The sequence below is a fragment of the Penaeus vannamei genome, chromosome 16, assembly GCF_042767895.1.
Source record: "Penaeus vannamei isolate JL-2024 chromosome 16, ASM4276789v1, whole genome shotgun sequence".
NCBI classification, from domain to species: Eukaryota; Metazoa; Arthropoda; class Malacostraca; order Decapoda; family Penaeidae; genus Penaeus; species Penaeus vannamei.
This window is the reverse complement of record NC_091564.1, coordinates 9,082,538-9,103,573: the sequence shown is the minus strand read 5'-3', so window position 1 is coordinate 9,103,573 and position 21,036 is coordinate 9,082,538. Positions and strand designations below refer to the sequence as shown.

At 39.0% G+C, this 21,036-nt stretch overlaps 1 protein-coding gene across 1 annotated transcript; it reads left to right on the top strand.

Moving 5' to 3' along the window:
* The first annotated feature begins 726 nt into the window (after nt 1–726).
* LOC113810853 (aconitate hydratase, mitochondrial) lies at nt 727–20,281 on the top strand. Its single transcript, XM_027362499.2, has 14 exons — nt 727–878; nt 7,910–8,067; nt 9,932–10,157; nt 10,487–10,612; nt 11,121–11,279; nt 11,486–11,672; nt 12,899–13,116; nt 13,290–13,496; nt 14,464–14,709; nt 15,301–15,393; nt 15,509–15,634; nt 16,723–16,957; nt 17,098–17,309; nt 19,267–20,281. Exons 1-14 carry the CDS (start codon nt 804–806, stop codon nt 19,405–19,407), a joined length of 2,409 nt encoding a protein of 802 aa, XP_027218300.2. The 5' UTR covers nt 727–803; the 3' UTR covers nt 19,408–20,281.
* The last annotated feature ends 755 nt before the right edge of the window (nt 20,282–21,036 follow it).

Here is a 21,036-nt window from a genome sequence, read left to right as displayed (position 1 = left end):
GACGACAAAATTAATATTTGTCGTAAGCAATCCATTCTGAGACGACAAACTTAATATTTGTCGTAAGCAGTCCATTCCGGGACGGCAAAATTAATATTTGTCGTAAGCAGTCCATTCCGGGACGACAAGATTAATATTTGTCGCAAGCAGTCCATTCCGGGACGACAAAATTCATATTTGTTGTAAGCAGTCCATTCCGGGACGACAAAATTAATGTTTGTCGTAAGCAGATTCATAATGAAATGAAATTAATTATATTAATCCGATATGCATTTTGCATATGAAAGATGACTGACAAGTTGTTACAATGAAATGAATCATAGTCGCAGTATAAATGAAAACTGTCATACATATTCTAGTTGCTAGACTAATGCAAATAAATTGCAAGACATTTCTATATCTTAAGATATACATTTGCACAAGTAGATTCGTAAAGATACACTGAATGTGAAAACATGACACATAACTCTATCGTGGAATACGTTTCCACAATTTCTCGGCAAGTCCGCGCAATAGATAAATCTAGCAGAAAGTAAATCAACAGTTCCTCCACAGTTTTGAATCGCTGACGCCTTGTCTTTCTTGTTCTATCTTCATCCAGATGGCATCAGGAGCACTTCCGAAATAAGACAATAGCTAGTCATAAAATGATATACAAAACATGAACAAAATACTTTGTAATAGCCATTTTTTGTATAATCCAGTCAACAGATGGCGTTATTGGGAGAAGAAGCTCTGGATCACATTTTCTATAATACTTTATACTTTAAGTGTTTTATCTTGTTTGTCCAGTCCTCCACCAGATGGCAGCAGGATCAGTCTGTGCCAGTGTTACTAGGCCGACGATGGCGTTGAGAATAGGACGATTCCTGGCACCGGTAAGCAATTTCAGTCGCAATTTTCTCATTGCAGTGTTGTTTCTTTGGATAAATATGTTAATTAACAGATTATACTTGTTAATTGTATTGTCCATGTGGGAAGTTTCAGGTGATTTACCGCCTGTGGGACAAATAAACACGAGAAAAATAACCGGTTGTGGAGGAGAATCAGCTGACTCCACCGGTCGCAAATCCGTGTCTATGACGCAATCACCGTATACACTATCTTGAGGGTGACCTAATTATTTCTCCACTGGAACTTTGCACAGGTATCATCGATTCAATCAAGTTTTTACAAAGCTGCGTTTATACTACGTAAATAAATACATAAACGAGGAAGAAATTAGTGATTGTTTTAAAGCAGACGATTTCTTAGAATCTCGGCATGATTTATGATCCTTTCTATTCCCGTGTAATCATTTGTATTTAGATTGTTTTATCTGCTCTTGAGGATTGGCAATTCTCGGTAGTAATGAACTTCTTTACTATGAGAAATGGGTTTTCAGGTGGTGTAATAAAATCATGAACTGTAGTTAAAAATATGGATTTCAATAACAATGACCACACAAGTACTCATCACATGTATGCTAATTTTAAACGAAAATGTTTTATAAGTAGCAGTACATAAAAACTATATGGACCTTTGAGCTCATTTGTTAGCGCAGTCTTCGTGGAGAGTTGAAAAAGCAATCGCATCTGTTTCGTGTGTTTCCGATATATATTTGGTTTAGACGTTACAGTAGGTCTTAGGTATGATAAATATGCAAATATCCAACCACACCTTGGCATTTGTATGATTTTGTGCACTTCTTAGTAAAGATAATGGGTGCCTATGACTTAATTCAGGAGATCGAGTACCATTTCTCCATCGACAATCTTGATTTGATAGTCCCGTTAGCAGGGGAAAGCATGAAGTATATCAGGGAAATTATGGGGTAAAACAGGCTTAAGTAAGAATTAAGATAAAAAAAATGCCAAAAACTAGCACAAAAAATCCTGAAATTTGGCCAATGAAACTCTACGAATGTAACCACCATCTTTGAAATTCTACTGGCTGACGCGCCAGAAATAAAAAAACTACAGGAACCCAACCCCCATTTTGACAAAACTCTATGGGTATTCACACATTCCAAACCCCCCCAAAAAAACGTAGTGACCAATAAACCAATCTAATATATCGATATAAATTGCTGTGACTAGGCGTGCCCTTCGGGAACAGCCCAAGGAGTGGGTTGATGGGGGGGAAAGCCCCCAACATAAGCCCCCCGGGACTTATTCTTTCCACCTTGGTATGCACGGCAAGATGGAGCTGCATTCACATGGTAAAGTGATAAACCAAATACCTTTATATCTGGGAACTTCAAACTTTTGTTGCTTCTTTGTACTGTCAGGATTGCTTAGATTTTAATAACTTTTTTTGTCATTTGGAGCTCTCAGTGGGCCCAAATATAAAACTGGGATGGTTACTAAAGTTTAATTATTCTTTGATGCCACTGTAAAAGTCTTAAAAAGAACCCAGAATCAACACAACACTGGAAACACAACATTTCTCACCGGTGTTTTGCGCTGAAATGAGCGCGGGCCATGGTGTGTGATCTGACTACAGGAGGAAAAAATTGTGAATCACTGTGTGCACGATTCTATATGAGCAGCTTAAACTGTGTTCTATCCCACTCTATTTCTTCTGCTCTGTAAGATGGCGGTGTCCATTTATGTCTATGTGCATCAGTGTCTGTAACCTATACCAAAAATTCAACTACTTTGGTAATTCTTGAATCCTATGAACGAAATTCATATGCTTTTAAAATTCTCAAAATTGAACCACCATGTTATATTCATGCTAGGACTTTTATAACTAGGATGATATTGTACTGATATTGCCTTCCAGTTCTCCAGTTCTTCAAAACTGGAAAAAAAGAAGAAAAAGAAAAAGAAAAAAAGTTTTTGTTTTAGATTAGTTGTCTCTGGTAAAATGCATTTATTAAACTTTTCAGATGAAAATATCTAATTGTATAAACAACAAAAAAGAAAATTACATACCTTTTACAGAATAGCATCCATATTGAAAATGAAAATTCCTATTGACTGGGTAATCATCGCATCGCAATGCAAAGTACATTAAATGAGTTTTTATGTATATATATATATATATATATATATATATATATATATATATATATTATATATATATATATTATATATATATATATATGTCATTAGATTCAGAGAAAAATAAGAGATAATGAACATTGGCAAGTTGCCAAAATATAAAGCTTTGTTGACATGATCTTCGGAACATCCTAACTATCATAATTTTCGTGCGATTCAAATGCAGTTTGTTGCTTTTGCTAGAGCCTTGGAGTCCTGAGGTCATGTAAATGGCCGATTTTGAAATTTTTGCCTTAATAAAAAAAATGTGAATTTTTTAAAGCTGAAAAAAAGACTAGAAAGTACAGTCAAGCAGTCCCCCACCAAAAAAAAAAGGAAATTAAAAAATGGGCCATTTACGCTGCCATAGGCTCTGGTTGATCTAATACAAGGATTTTTTTTGGGATTCAGTAAAGAACTGTGGCAGTTATGATGTACCGAAGAAGAAAAAAATATTTTTTCAACTTTCTGGGGGGTAACCCCCATTGTGGGGAAGAGAGGTTAAGATTATATATGAAACAAAGCGCTGTTCTATACTCTATATTATGCAAAAAGAATCAATGTTATCTCGAACTGAAATTTTTTTTATGATGTAATGAGTAGGGAAAGGTGGTCAAGATGAAACACTAAGTTGGGCTATTGACAGTAGTTTCATATCAAGCCATTGTTGCTATCTGTGATTGACGCGGATGTTATCCCCCCAAAAATTTTCAGCACATTTGAGAAACAGTTTACAAACCTTAGTGATGATTAAGGCCAAAAAAGGAAATGGTTAATCATTTTTCCTTCCCATAAATAAGGTGGAATTTATATGCATTTGAGCGGCTATTTCAGTAATGCAGCGGCAGTCATTTTGAGACCGCTCTGCTTAAATTAGATAATCCTACATAACAGCAAATTATTTTAGGCTGATTTAGTTGTGTGCGCCGTGATTGTACACCAAATCAGTAGCAGTTTGTGCAAGAGACAATGAAATTATGGCTCAACGTTCATAAGTTTCATTAGTACTGCATTTATTGTTACTTGCATTTGATTAATATTTGAATTTATATTTTGTGTAATATGCCGGTTCTCATAACCTACTAATCTTCTATTATCATGCCTCCGTTAATATACTTCATGGTTATGTTCTTGATGTGGTCATATTTCTGCTGATAAATATATTTTGCAATTTCTAAAACTTTCAGCCAGCCTTCAACATATCAATATTTCACACATATATCTTCTCACACAGTTAGCACACATACACTGAACGTTTTTTTGTGCCCAAGTGCACAGCTTTTCAAAAAAAAAAGAAGAAAAACTGAAGTCATTTTCTTGTTTTCATTGGTTAGGATTTGTCGTCATTTGCTATACAGTATAATCATTGCCCTGCCAATAATTGCTTGTGAAACATGGTGTCTTACCATTTCACACATGATTCATTTATTTTTAACAAAACTGTGCATCAAAGTGCACAAAAACATGTAGTTTGTTCCCTAATACCATTTTATATATATACAACTATGGAAATTATTCTGTAGCGGACGGGTGGCATGTACGTACATGCCATGGCTGTTGTGGACAGAAACACAGATGGCATCGTTTTATGTCCATTCCCGTGCCACTGGCTCGTTGGATGGAGTTTGTTTTTCTCTAATAGTAGCAGCTACATTTATATGGTAAGGATTTTAGGCACTGGCACCTATGATAAAGGTAAACCTTCAAAATTTTAATATTTTTATAAATTGTAGCAAAATAAAAGCTTTTAGGTGCTAAATGTTGCTTGCAAACTACTGATCGACCCGGGCGCAAACAGGGGAAACTGCTGATGCGTGCCAACAATCCCATTCTTACATCCACTTGCCAAACATTTATACCCGTCGGCACTAGGTTAATAAAGAAACATAAATACAGATTGTGAATTCTTACCTTATTTCATTCACTCTCAGATGAACTATTCTCATTGAGAGGAACTGGGGCTGGCAGGGGCTGGTCCCGCAGAACCCCACTATGTGGCAGATATAACAATGCTGTTTGAACCAAAAAAGAATGCAACAGAGAATCAGAAAAGTTTTATGAAGAGGTAGCGACAGATATACTGTGGCAGATACTCGCTCTTTATTCCACTTTCATATCTCACCACAGTCTTTCAATGTTGTGTGTGTGGATTTGTGGGTCATGTGGATCTACAGTGTTTTCAGAATGATTAATACTCAGATGTTTGACAGTTTCATGATCCCAATAATTTTGCAACCAATGATTTAATAATAATTTTGAAAGGTTCCCAATGTGTCCCCAGCAGAAATGTACCTGTGTAATTGCTGGTCGAGAAAACACAACTTTTACGACATTTAGTTTTTGCAATTTTTTTTCTGAAATACCACGTATGTCAATCTTCACGGTATTTGCAAGGTAAATTGTGATGAGGGTAATTTACTGCCCTTGGCAAAACACTGTGTGCTCTGACTTTTTTTCTCAAAATAATCAGATATAACTATGATAGTGAGGGTTACACCCGCCTCACTTGAGATCTATTTTGGTAAGAGTTATTACTCTCGCTTTACTGAACCACTATATATACCTGTTTCACACAGTGTCAGGTAATTGATCTATAGCATTTCTTGCAATACTATTGGGTTTCGTGACAATGTCATGTGCACATAGTGTAGAATAGTTTTCAAAAGGTTTCATGCACAATTCATGTGATAACATTTTTGTATTTGAAAGTCACGCACATTTCGACATGCGCAGTGTAAGAAATGGTTTTTGTTGCTGTAAATACTCGATGATATTGTAATATGTGTTGTATTGTTATATCTTTTAAAACAGAAATGGGGGTTTATCTACGCACAAAACTCGGTTATTTTAATGTATGTACAAAAATGAAACGGCATCATTGTTTTGTTTACTGAAGGTAGGGAAGGATTTGTTATTTCCAAACTGCAGTTAAAGTTCCTGAGGATCACTTGCTCAATAGTTTGCATATATTATTTTTCGTATAAAAGAAGGCTGTACTGTTTTTTTTTTTTAACGAAAATATGTCTAGCCATGAACCAGCTATATTCGAGAAACACTTATTTTGCCATGGTGTGCTCTGATTGGCTGGTCTGAGCATGTGCAACATCAGGCTCACTGTGATTGTCGTAATACAGAAGCAGGAGTATCCAGATCAGTTCAAATCTTGGAATCATGGAGGCAACAGCGTTATTGAAAATTGGCAGTGAATTTTGACTTTATTATGCTTGAATCAGCCATAAAGCATTTGGATTTGGAGCACATATCAGTTTTTGTATAGCTTTGGTTTGGTTAGGTTAGCTTTGGTTTGGTTAGGTTATCTTTGGTTTGGTTGGGTTAGGTGAGCTTTGGTTTGGTTGGGTTAGGTGAGCTTTGGTTTGGTTGGGTTAGGTGAGCTTTGGTTTGGTTGGGTTAGGTGAGCTTTGGTTTGGTTGGGTTAGGTGAGCTTTGGTTTGGTTGGGTTAGGTGGGCTTAGGTTAGGGGAGGTTAGGTGGGCTTAGGTTAGGGGAGGTTAAGTGGGCTTAGGTTAGGGGAGATTGGGTGGGCTTAGGTTAGGGGAGATTGGGTGGGCTTAGGTTAGGGGAGGTGAGGTGGGCTTAGGTTAGGGGAGGTGGGGATGGGCTTAGGTTAGGGGAGGTGGGGATGGGCTTAGGTTAGGGGAGGTGGGGATGGGCTTAGGTTAGGGGAGGTTGGGTGGGCTTAGGTTAGGGGAGGTTGGGTGGGCTTAGGTTAGGGGAGGCGGGGTGGGCTTAGGTTAGGGGAGGCGGGGTGGGCTTAGGTTAGGGGAGGCGGGGTGGGCTTAGGTTAGGGGAGGCGGGGTGGGCTTAGGTTAGGGGAGGCGGGGTGGGCTTAGGTTAGGGGAGGCGGGGTGGGCTTAGGTTAGGGGAGGCGGGGTGGGCTTAGGTTAGGGGAGGCGGGGTGGGCTTAGGTTAGGGGAGGCGGGGTGGGCTTAGGTTAGGGGAGGCGGGGTGGGCTTAGGTTAGGGGAGGCGGGGTGGGCTTAGGTTAGGGGAGGCGGGGTGGGCTTAGGTTAGGGGAGGCGGGGTGGGCTTAGGTTAGGGGAGGCGGGGTGGGCTTAGGTTAGGGGAGGCGGGGTGGGCTTAGGTTAGGGGAGGCGGGGTGGGCTTAGGTTAGGGGAGGCGGGGTGGGCTTAGGTTAGGGGAGGCGGGGTGGGCTTAGGTTAGGGGAGGCGGGGTGGGCTTAGGTTAGGGGAGGCGGGGTGGGCTTAGGTTAGGGGAGGCGGGGTGGGCTTAGGTTAGGGGAGGCGGGGTGGGCTTAGGTTAGGGGAGGCGGGGTGGGCTTAGGTTAGGGGAGGCGAGGTTAGGTGAGGTTTGGTTTGTAATAACTGACTTGTATTTGCAATTTAGGAAAATTCAAAATAGTTAGTCTAACACTAATGCCATGCACAGTAACTGCATGTGGTGCCCCATGTATATGAAGTCTTAGCCAGTGCTTCATGACAGAGTATGTTTCCTGAATGTTGTTGGTTCATGGCACCATATCCACAGCCCTTTTTTAAAAGTGATTTGAACAAGATTAATCGTTGTTTAGGAAATTTTTGTTTCATGCAGCCATCTAATCTTGCAGTTATTCCTTCTTTCAATTACCAGCATTGCAATATGTGTATCTCGTTATTCTCTACTGCAAACGATATAACTGAAAGTATTGGTATTGTTTAGGAAGTGATGAAGGCTGGACATTGTAGGTTTTTTTTTTTTTTTGTGTATTTTTTGCTATAGTTTTTGAAGTTCTGTTATTACTGGCTTTCATATGTGGTTAGATTATTATAAATGTTATGTTTATCATTAGTTTTTAGTTTATTTGTATATTAGATTTACATACATTTTTCAATTTTAGATAAACCAGTATAATCTTTCATTTTTGCAGAGCCTTGGGAGTGCCCTTCGGGGCCAGTTGCAAGCAAGATGCTTCCACATGTCTCCCTTGGTGGCAGCAGCCCAGAAAGTGGCGATGTCCCACCTGGATCCTGGCAGCGAGATGCCGTACGAAAAGCTCCAGGCAAACCTGAGCATTGTCAAGCAGAGGTAAAAGAAATTTTATATATGATATATATATATATATATATATATATATATATATATATGTATACATACATATATTTAAATTAGATGTTTGTGTATTTTTAAAAATGCTAATTCAGTTTGTAACACTTGGTTGATGGTATTCTTGATTAATTTTATGAATTTTTGATATTTCATAGTTGTATGGGGTGCAAGTGAAAGATGGTTTGTTAGTTAAAAGTAAGTCAAGCGAGTCATGCAGTGAGGATGCTGTACTTAAAGTAATGAAGTCCAATTCATGACCTTGTGTAACAGGCTGGGTTTGTTTGGTGTATAAAGGGACTAAACCTGTGATTCTTTATATAAAAAACTTTCGTATTTGGTTTATTATTTAAACCCACAACCTCCAGGAATGCCATGTCCACTGTAAAATAATTTTGTAAATTGTTTACACAAAGATGGCTCCAAGTACTCAGTCACTAGTGGGTCAATTAACAGGCCTATATGACCTCCCCTGATATCTCCTTTCCTTGAATTTTTTGAGCGATAACAAAACTCTATGCCTCCCCTTTGCTAAGTTATTTTTTGTAAACTTTTTTAGCTTTTTGCAATTTTCCTGTGTCCATAATCGACTTTTGATTTATCGAGATGGTAATAGCCTATATTCATTGCACAGACTCCATATCATCTCTCTATGTAGTAAATATGGAATATTTGGTTATTTGTCATATTTATCTTTTTTCTTTTTCTTTTTTTTTGTGTAATTTTCAATTATCTGTAATGTAACCTGCGCTGTCAGTCACAGCAGCCAGGAATATGGTGTACAGCATGGAAATGGCATCCTCCCTGGAGCAGGCGCTCTTCCAGTCACGACATGTGTATGTTACATCCTACATTTGTTTATTGATGGGAATGATGCTAAAGCAAATGAGTTAAATCACATTCCAAGAGGTGTATGCACTCTTGATGAGTCCTGGCTTTTGCTCTTGACGACAGGTTGCTGTCACCCAGCGCGTGGCCATTTTGCCCTTTGACTGCATGTTCACATCACCCAAACTTTAACCCAGATTTTTCCATAATGGGACCATAACATCATCCAGATGGTAGGGGTTAATATCCATACATTATTATTTTATATATTATGGTTATTATAATGTTATTAACCCTTTGCATTTGGATGCTTTGCTGCCATCAAGTGGCCCAAAATATGAGCAATAGGCTTAATTGAGCTGCCACTCTGATGGGTGTGTGGCTTATAGGCTGGGCGTGCATGAACACTCTTATGTGTTAGACTCCAGGCCTCACCTTTGTAATGTTTTAGCTATTTTATTTTCCAATGTCTATATTTGTCATTTGGTTTGCTTTATGCAGATGGTAAACTGTTTTCTTTGTACAAATTCTGTACCATCTCTATAGTTAGTCTATAATCTGTCATCAAAATGACTTTTTTATTAGTTTTCAATTTTCCATGATACAACCTGTGCCAGGAATAGGATCCTGAGCATGGAAATTGTATTTTCCCTGGGGCTGGTGCTCTTCCAGTCATGGCTCATAAACGGTGCATTCCACACTCCTTAACGATGGAAATAATGGAAAAGTCCCTTCCTAAATGCCAAATGAGTCCAATCACTCTCTAAGAGCTGTGTACTTCTGGCAAATTTTTCCCATCACTGTACCCCCTTGAGAAATCGGGTAAAGTTTCTCCCTCTCCAAATATTATTGGTATCTAAATGTCATTATAGCCTCCTAGTATCAATGGGCTGATTATCAATTTTGGAAAACTAAGTGGATATGCGTTTGCATCATTATTATTTATTTATTTATTATTATTATTATTTATTATTATTTTTTTTTTTGTTCTGTATATGTATTTGTAATCTGTTCATAGGCTAAACCGACCGATGACCCTATCGGAAAAAGTTCTGTACTCCCACTTGGATGATCCCGCGGGGCAGGATATTGTGCGAGGAGAATCCTACCTCAAGCTTAGGCCTGACCGAGTGGCCATGCAGGATGCCACAGCCCAGATGGCCATGTTGCAGTTCATTAGCTCTGGCCTTCCTCGTGTAGCTGTGCCCTCCACCATTCATTGTGACCATCTTATTCAGGCTCAGGTGAGTTGAGATCAGCCTAAAGATTGGTAATTAGTGTGGGAGTGAATTTGTGAGTGAAATTGATAGAAAAAAAGTTATTGAATGCTAGAGGATGTAGAAGCCTGTTGGTCTTTGGATAGGCAAGTATTTTATTAAAGTTGGAGAATAAGCTGATAATAGTTTGCAAGGTTAGTAGCATTTGCTGTTTACATTTGTAGATGTGTTTTAGAGAATATTATTTTTTAGAAATTGTTGTGTACAAAATTTTAAAGAATAAGAATAACTTTGCTAGCAATAACTTCATACAAGATCTTCTTAATCAGATGTTGATTAAATTTATTTTTCATCAGGTTGATGGGCCCAAGGATTTGAAGAGAGCCATTGAGCTAAACAAGGAGGTATACAACTTCTTGTCAACTGCAGGCGCTAAGTATGGTGTTGGTTTCTGGAAGCCTGGCTCTGGTATCATTCATCAGGTGGGTTTTTATTTTTATTGTACCTGTTTTTAACATTTCAGTGTTTATTGTAATGGTTAATTGTGCATTTGTGTAATATGTAGACCTTTTAGTAAGTTCAAAAGCAGGATATTCATTTGTAAAGGTATTAGGTCTAACAAACATAATCTGGCCCCAAGACAAATAATAATTAACTAATGAGGTAATTACCTTAAAAATTAGAAAGAAAAAAAAATTACTGTTGTATTGTTTTGCATAATGTCTCTGTACACAGATGGCCCCACAAGTGCTTAGCCACAAATTAGCAGTCTGTGACCTTGCCTAATTTCTTTTCCTTGAGTTTGTAGTTAACAATATTCATATTTCTAAGGATAGTATTGAATAACATCTCTTGCTTCCCTTGCACCCATTTTTATTTATACCTTTTATTGACAATTATCCGAGCTAAGAGAAAGGCCATTATTTTATCTTGGAATCACCTTTTATACCTTAAACAAAGTCCCAAATTGTTGATCATTCATCTTTGCAGATCATCCTTGAGAACTATGCCTTCCCTGGCCTGCTCATGATTGGCACAGACTCTCACACCCCCAATGGTGGTGGTTTGGGTGGTCTTTGCATTGGTGTCGGAGGTGCCGATGCTGTGGATGTGATGGCTGACATCCCCTGGGAGTTGAAATGCCCTAAGGTAATTTTTTTTATTGTAATAATAATTCTTATTTTTTGGATATGTGTAAGATTCTAAAAAAGTACATTTATATCTTGAAGAATCTGAATTGTATTGCTAGAGCTTCTTTTGCATATTTGTTCATGATTTTGTAATTATTAGTGTTTAGAAGAAATGTAGTGTATTTGACTTATCTCATAAATGTAATAAAAAATTCCTCTTCACAGGTTATTGGTGTGAAACTGACTGGAGAATTGAGTGGATGGACCTCCCCCAAGGACATCATCTTGAAGGTAGCTGGGATCTTGACTGTCAAGGGTGGCACAGGAGCCATTGTTGAATACTTTGGTCCTGGTGTTGATTCCATTTCTTGCACTGGCATGGCTACCATTTGCAACATGGGTGCAGAGATTGGTGAGTAGCATGATGAATCTCCCTCTCTCTCTCTCTCTCTCTCTCTCTCTCCAACCCTCCCTCCCCTCCCCCTCCCCCTCTCTCTTTCTCTTTCTCCCCCCCCATCCTTCCTTCCCTCCCTCTCTCTCGTCTTCTATCTATATATCTTAACTAGTCGGTTTTCTTCCCTCCCTCTTTCTTAGTAATGTGCTTAAAAGATGGATTAATAGTTCACTTCAAAATTTTGTTCTAAATTAGCAGTACATAGCAAATGTTTCTGCCTTACCCAATCTGTTGATATTTTTGTCATAGGTCCAGAGGGGTTTTACTGAGAAAAGATGACTGTTGTCAAGTAGGTGTATCTGTTTGTATCAAGTTTGTCATACTTAAAACAAGAACACTAAATTTACCCCAAGGGATCAAGTTTTCAAATATTCTAGGTGTATTCTCCTGAAAGTTTGGTATGTTAAAACATGTATATAATATGAGAAAAAATGTTGCATGGATTATATAGTTGAAAATGTAAAAGAAAATAAAGAGTTTATTAAATAACAATATTGTATGATCTAAAATTTTAAAGGGCCGGTAATTGCAAGGTATCAGGAGAGAGAGTTGGCTATGAAATAATGTAAATTGTACAAAGGATTGACTGATAAAAATGTAACCATTTATATATTTTAACCATACCTAAGAATAATTTTCTTAAGCAACAGATCTTGGAATTCTGATTTTTACCCACAGAAAAGGTAACAAAAATTAAATCAGCTGGTGGTGGTTTATAGTGGTCAGATTCTCTATCCTTCTCCCGTATCTCTTCTTCCTTCCTTCTCCCTTCTTTCTTCCTTCTCCCTTCTCCCTTCCTTCTCCTTTCTCCCTTCTCCCTTCTCCCTTCTCCCTTCTTTCTCCCTTCTCCCTTCTTTCTCCCTTCTCCCTTCTCCATGCTTATGTTCTCTCTTTATTCCCTCTTTCATATAAAAGATTAACAGTGTTTGTGGAAAGCAAGAATGACTAATTTGGAAATGTATAAAAAGATAGATGCTATGTATCATACTGTTTTTTATTGTAATGTAGAATTTTTACAATTCTATTTTCAAAGTTGTTAAATTTATTTCACAATAAAAAACAATATTAAGTCAATGTGGATGTTATATTTTTGTTGGAAAAAGAAATTTGTTTATTTATTTATTTTTTTTTGTTACAAATTTTCGCTTCATAAAAGATATTGACATCTTTCTTTGTTTAAAAAGGTGCCACTACATCAGTGTTCCCATACAACTCAAGGATGAGGGATTACCTTAAAGCAACAAGTAGAGAAGAAATTTCCAAGCTGGCTGATGAAAATGCGTCCATGCTGACACCAGATGAAGGAGCTCCTTATGATCGTATTGTGGAGATCAACCTGTCAGAGCTGGCGCCTCACATTAATGGTCCCTTTACTCCTGATCTGGCTCACCCTGTCAATGCCGTAAGTGTTCCACCTATCCTGATCTGGTCTCCAGTCTATTTCTTTTTGTTTTGATTATTTCTCAAGACACTTGTTTACTATGTGACCCAGTTTCATAGAATCCTACTGTACATAGGTATACTGTTACATTCTAGAAGTGCAGTAATTTATGCCTGTTATCTTTCTACACACAGATTGGAGATACTGCCCGAGAGAAGGGTTGGCCGGTTGAGGTTAAAGCAGGTCTAATTGGCTCCTGCACCAACTCTTCATACGAGGACATGGGTCGCTGTGCCTCCATTGTCAAGCAAGCCATGAATCATGGACTGAAGGCCAAGTCCCTGTTCCACATCACTCCTGGATCAGAGCAGATCCGTGCCACCATTGAGCGTGATGGCATCGTAAGTAGAGCTTTCTTTTAGGCAGTTCCTTTCTGTCAAGTACTCTTCCCACCCGTATCTTTTATATAAGTCCCTAGTTTACAAATAATTGAGAGGTTGTCCATTTCCTACTAAGATATCCAAGTTTTCATATATTTTCTAACAGCATGGTATTGGATTTATGTTATAAGCCATTTATTTATTTATTTATTTATTTATTTTTTTTTTAGGTCATATTCTATAGAATTGTCTGTACAGATGAAATAAAACAAATGTACTTGAGCCAAAACCCATATTGCTCAACATTCTCACTGTCTCTCGCTTTCGCTCTCGCCCTCTCACTGTCTCTCGCTTTCGCTCTCGCCCTCTCACTGTCTCTCGCTTTCGCTCTCGCCCTCTCACTGTCTCTCGCTTTCGCTCTCGCCCTCTCTCCCTCTTTCTCTCACTATTTGCATAGGTAGATTAAATTTATGATAGCAATAAATATTTATATGTTTTCAGTTGGAATGTCTGATTGCTCGATTTTTATAATTTTTTCATGTGATATTATTAGTTCCAAAAACCTTTTTCCTTTTTTTTTTTTTTTTTTTTTTTTTTTTTTTTTTTTTTTTTTTTTTTTTTTTTTTTTTTTTTTTGAGGTGTCAAATAGGCTGGCAAATATGGAACTTAAATTTTAAGAAGATAGGCTTGGAAAGCTACTTGGCAAATAACATTAATAAAATGCTCTATATTCAATAGTTGCTGGTTTGGAGCTTGTCCCAAATAAAATAAAAAAATATTCTTAGTGTTCCAATAGTAAACAGGTTTGGTATTTTTCACTTAACCTACTTATGACGGGTGTCACACATATGAGATATCCAGAAAACCAAACATTACCGGGTGTCCTGCTAGTGCAACACTGAATTGTAGCTTGTGCTCTGATTTTGAATCCGCCCGGAAAATATCATGTTAATATCAGCATTTCATATGTGCACATTTTCCTTTGCAGGCTGAGACCCTCCGAGAGTTTGGTGGGACAGTTCTGGCCAACGCTTGTGGACCCTGCATTGGCCAGTGGGACCGCCAAGACGTGAAGAAAGGAGAGAAGAATACCATTGTCACCTCCTACAACCGTAATTTCATTGGACGTAATGATGCCAACCCTGCCACCCATGCCTTTGTGACCTCCCCAGAACTAGTAACAGCCATGTCCCTTGCTGGCAGGCTGGACTTTGACCCCAGGAATGACACCTTGGTATGTAGATTGGAGAGTTTCACTCTATTTGATTTTGTGTGAGAAGTGTTGTAATTTTTATGCATTTGATGAAAGATTGAATGTACAAGCCAGTGTTTTTCAAAAGTTTGGTCCAAGTATCTGCAATGATTGGATAGTTGAAATTTTCTAGATGATTTAGGATGGAAAAAGAATTCTCCCGGTTATTTCAATTAAATTTGGAAAAAAATAACATTATGTTGACTGTGGAGATGGTATTGCTAAGTAGGCATGTCAGCATCCTTGGCTCCATGAACAATGATAATGGTATTCTTAGTGATGTAAAGATTGATAAAATATGTAATTAGGTAAGCATATTCTGATAACATTCATTCACATGTACTAAACCTAAACAACTGGTAAATACTTAATTTTTGTAGCTTTTCTGTGTCAATGATCATGTCTTTGTCCAGTTGTCTAGCAAGTGTTTTTGTGAGCAATTCAGTTGGTGCATGTGCACAAGTATAGCTTTATCTTGTTTTCATATGTGATATTTTGGAAAAAAAATAGGTGTTTAACAACATATAGTTCCAGTTCCAGTGTGATTGATTTGTTATTGGTTTGTTTCATCAGGTTGGTGCTGATGGCAAAGAGTTTAAGTTGAAGGATCCCTTCGCAGATGAGCTTCCAGTTCGTGGATTTGACCCAGGCGAGGATACATATCAAGTAAGTGATTCTTTGGCCTTTGCTACATGCACTCTTGATTGTATTTGTCTGCAGTTTGTATTACTCTCCCTATATTTCTTTTCCTTCCAGCTATCATTATATTTTCCTTTTGTAGGCTCCTCCCGGTGATGGATCAGATGTGGCAGTTGATGTCAGCCCTGAATCTCAGCGCCTGCAGCTGCTCTCACCTTTTGACAAATGGGATGGAAAGGACATCGAGGACATGACCATCCTTATTAAGGTTAAAAATTCTATAAGTAATAGAATCCTGGTTACGATGTGTAGTAGTGTGTATATATAAATATAGATAGATAGAGAGGCAGATATAGTATGTGTATATAGATAGACAGATAGACAGATAGAGAGGCAGATATAGATAGATAAATATATCTGATAGGATATATATTCATATATATCTACCATGTTGATATGGTATAGGTGACAGTGACAACTTACCATGAGGATTGGGTGATGGTCACATCACAAAAAAAAAAAAAAAAAAAAAAAAAAAAAGGAAAATAAAAGAGGAGGATGGAAGGGGCGTGAGAGTGCACAAAACACTTAAAAGTAGATCAACTTAGTGGTCCTTCAGGAGGAAGCTCGTTCACAGGCTCCTTCAGGATTTCTGCCTTTCCTTGAACTTGGGATGTACTGTCCATGAGCCATTCCTGGGTCAGAGCTGTGTCCAGGGAGGACATTACATCCATGCATGTGAACCTATTCCTACCCACCATTACTAGCAGTGCAGGGTGTTTTGAAAACTAGTTATTGTAACTAATTTTACAGTTTAAATTAGCAGAAGGGAATATGTGGAGCCTTTTCGTTAAAAAGAGTATTACCATCTTGATACGGATTAATAAATAATAAATATGGACCACGGATAATTGATAGCGGCGAAAATGCTTCTGCCAACATTTCAAAAGACGGGTAAGAACCCTTGATACTGCACAAGTGTTCAAGTAAGCTTACAAGCACCACATGAGAGAGGCAACTCAATCTAATGCCCAGATTTTGGTCTGTGTGGGTTCATTAGACATGAAAATGAAAATGAAGAACAAATGTCTGATGTTGACAGAATAGATGTGATAGAAAGGAGTAGGGTAAGATGATACGAAATTTGAGGAATACTATTTAAACAATGTGATAGAGGACATGAGAGCAGGAAAAGAATTAAGGCTTTAGTTTTATGTAGATGTGTTATTGTTTTAGATATTTGTAAGGTTCCTTTAGTCATACTTCGATAATTTCATCAAGATTTTAAAAAAATGTATCATTAAGGAAAATAGAAGAAGCAATATGGTCATATCTCACTAAATATTACTTTTTCAGGTTTTAGGCAAATGTACAACTGACCACATCTCTGCAGCTGGACCTTGGCTGAAGTTCCGTGGACATTTAGACAATATTTCCAACAACATGTTCCTCACTGCTGTGAATGCTGAAAATGGTGAGATGAATAATGTACAGAACAAGGCAACTGGTGAGTGGGGCCCAGTCCCAGCCACTGCCCGTGCCTACAAGGCTGAAGGTATTAGGTGGTGCGTCATTGGAGATGACAACTACGGTGAGTATTAGTGATGCATATGAGACTAGAGTAAGAATCTTGAATTTGTTGAAAATATAAAGCTGAAGTTTATCTTAACTGAGAAAAGTGCTGGACTGTACAAGGCATATGATTTACCATTCTATTAACCTATGCGATAGGTGAGGGCAGTTCTCGAGAGCATGCTGCCCTTGAACCCCGTCACTTGGGAGGAAGAGCCATTATCGTCAAGTCCTTCGCACGTATTCACGAAACCAATCTGAAGAAGCAGGGCATGTTGCCTCTTACATTTGCCAACCCAGCTGACTACGATAAGATAACACCCGACGATAAAATCTCCCTGCTTGGCCTGGCTGACCTTGCTCCGGGCAAAGTAGGTGTACAAATTCCCCCACATGCCTTTGGTTTACATTTGTAGCTGTCATAGTATAAGTTTGCCTAGTTATATTCTATTGTGGAAAATATTAGGTAATTCCTCCTCCTCCTTTGCCTCTTACATTCCCCTTCCTCCTCCTCCTTTGCCTCTTACATTCCCCTTCCTCCTCCTCCTTTGCCTCTTACATTCCCCTTCCTCCTTCTCTTTTGCCTCTTACATTCCCCTTCCTCCTCTTCCTTTGCCTCTTACATTCCCCTTCCTCCTCCTCCTTTGCCTCTTACATTGCCCTTCCTCCTCCTCCTCCTTTGCCTCTTCCATTCCCCTTCCTCCTCCTCCTCCTTTGCCTCTTACATTCCCCTTCCTCCTCCTCCTCCTTTGCCTCTTACATTCCCCTTCCTCCTCCTCCTCCTTTGCCTCTTACATTCCCCTTCCTCCTCCTCCTCCTTTGCCTCTTACATTCCCCTTCCTCCTCCTCCTCCTTTGTCTCTTACATTCCCCTTCCTCCTCCTCCTCCTTTGCCTCTTACATTCCCCTCCCTCCTCCTCCTCCTTTGCCTCTTACATTCCCCTTCCTCCTCCTCCTCCTCTGCCTCTATCCTTCCCCTTGCTCCTCCTCCTTTGCCTCTTACATTCCTCTTCCTCCTCCTCCTCCTTTGCCTCTTACATTCCCCTTCCTCCTCCTCCTCCTTTGCCGCCTACTTTCCCCTTGCTCCACCTCCCCCCTTGCCTCTCACACTCCCCTTCCTCCTCCTCCTCCTTTGCCTCTTACATTCCCCTTCCTCCTCCTCCTCCTTTGCCTCTTACATTCCCCTTCCTCCTCCTCCTCCTTTGCCTCTTACATTCCCCTTCCTCCTCCTCCTCCTTTGCCTCTTACATTCCCCTTCCTCCTCCTCCTCCTTTGCCTCTTACATTCCCCTTGCTCCTCCTCCTCCTTTGCCTCTTACATTCCCCTTCCTCCTCCTCCTCCTTTGCCTCTTACATTCCCCTTCCTCCTCCTCCTCCTCCTTTGCCTCTTACATTCCCCTTCCTCCTCCTCCTCCTCCTTTGCCTCTTACATTCCCCTTCCTCCTCCTCCTCCTCCTTTGCCTCTTACATTCCCCTTCCTCCTCCTCCTCCTCCTTTGCCTCTTACATTCCCCTTCCTCCTCCTCCTCCTCCTTTGCCTCTTACATTCCCCTTCCTCCTCCTCCTCCTCCTTTGCCTCTTACATTCCCCTTCCTCCTCCTCCTCCTCCTTTGCCTCTTACATTCCCCTTCCTCCTCCTCCTCCTCCTTTGCCTCTTACATTCCCCTTCCTCCTCCTCCTCCTCCTTTGCCTCTTACATTCCCCTTCCTCCTCCTCCTCCTCCTTTGCCTCTTACATTCCCCTTCCTCCTCCTCCTCCTCCTTTGCCTCTTACATTCCCCTTCCTCCTCCTCCTCCTCCTTTGCCTCTTACATTCCCCTTCCTCCTCCTCCTCCTCCTTTGCCTCTTACATTCCCCTTCCTCCTCCTCCTCCTCCTTTGCCTCTTACATTCCCCTTCCTCCTCCTCCTCCTCCTTTGCCTCTACATCCTTCTCCTCCTCCTCCTCCTTTACCTCTTCATTTCCCCTTCCTCCTCCTCCTCCTCCTTTGCCTCTTCATTTCCCCTTCCTCCTCCTCCTCCTTTGCCTCTTCATTTCCCCTTCCTCCTCCTCCTCCTTTGCCTCTTCATTTCCCCTTCCTCCTCCTCCTCCTTTGCCTCTTCATTTCCCCTTCCTCCTCCTCCTCCTTTGCCTCTTCATTTCCCCTTCCTCCTCCTCCTCCTTTGCCTCTTCATTTCCCCTTGCTGCTCCTCCTCCTTTGCCTCTTCATTTCCCCTTCCTCCTCCTCCTCCTCCTTTGCCTCTTCATTTCCCCTTCCTCCTCCTCCTCCTTTGCCTCTTCCATTCCCCTTCCTCCTCCTCCTCTCATTGTCTAATTTGTATTGTTACTTCCAGCCTCTGGAATGCCGGATCAAGCACCCTGATGGCTCAACAGAAACCATCTCCCTGAACCACACTCTAAATGAACAACAGATTTCTTGGTTTAAGGCAGGTTCTGCCCTTAACCGCATGAAAGAAGTAGCAGCAGGAAAGTAATGATAAAACGTCATTGTGTATATATAAGGAGAAAAAAATATTTTAAAAACTAAGTGGGGGAAGTTTTAGGTCAGTTGAAGGAATATGTAGATTTTGTAGATTCACTTTAATCCTCATGTTTGATCTTCAGTCGATGGAGCATTACTTGAGAATTTTTATTCATTATTTAATATTAATACAAGATAGACATAATTCATAGGGTACAATGAAAATTATTGGGTAATATAATATTTTAAGAAAATGCTAATATCAAGAGGCCAAAAATTTTCTAGCACAGTTTTTATGCATTTATTTTATGTCCCAGTGTCTCAAATTACTCACTGTATAAAATCATGAAATTAGACCTATTGATGATAAGCAATACCTTTGGAATAGCTTCTTTTAAATATTATTTCATACTAATTGATGTAATGTCTGGCAGTTTATATATATATGTATTTAAAAAAAACAAACTGTAGAATGAGTATTCATCACACAAAAGGAAATTATTCATGTGATTCATCACCTTCATGCTTCCGTTATTGGCCTTTAACAGCGGAAAAAAGAAGATTGGTTGTTCTCTCACCATTAAGTTTTTAAAGGAAATGCACTGCGCTGTAGTTAATGTTCACCAGTTTCTATTTTTGTACAAAATCTATTTACAAAGAGGTACATGTGTTGCAATGATTAATTCATAACCACGAGCAGCTTTTTCTTCAAAGACATGACACAGTATTATTAACCAGCGCACTTTAAGTTTTCTCGTCTCAGCCCACAACTAATGGTAAGAGAACAACCAAAGCTGTCCCTGGCGACAGTGCAAAATTTTCGCTCAAATGTCAAGGACCCTAAATGTTAAAACTGTATATAGGTGTCATTAAATATTGTTAATGAATGTGTTGTTTCTTTGTTCTCAACAGTGTGTGTGTGTGAGGGGGGGAGGGTATATGTGTATGTATATATATAGTTTTATATTTTTATATATTTTTTCTTTGTTCAAGATGATCTCAAGAAAGAAATTAAAAAAAAAAACTTGTATCTAAAAGCCTATAGAAAGATGTTAGAATTCTAACATAGTATGTAGGAGAAAATGAAAATGTTAAAATCACAGGAAAATTATTATTCTTTTTCACACTGAAAAACATTTAAAAATATACTACACCCAAATACCAAATACATTACACCCAATAATAAAATGTACGACACCCATTAATAATAATAGGATTAAAAATATTTGTAATTAATAGATCCTAATGAATGGGGACTTGCAAGATAACAGTAAAATGTGAATTACCAAAGATGATTTTTGTTCTCAAGTAATGTATGTGTTGTCAGTGACCTTATCTGATGATAGAGAAAATGTTTAAATCAGTTCTCTTGATAGCTTCAGTGTAGGCTTAATATGTCTGTTTAGAAAAACATTTTGTTCATATCTTTAGAATTTTTATTTGTAATAGTTTGTAATTGGAATTGTCAAGTATATGAACATTGGACACAACATGCCTATCGTTATCAAAGGGGGCACAGGAAATGGACGCTGAGACCCAAGTTTAAGGTCTTTTTCCCTTTTCATTTTCTTTTTCTTCTCCAATCCACTTCCTAAAGTATATACAACCTGTCCACAAAGGTGGGCACATAGGCAGGCAAGAA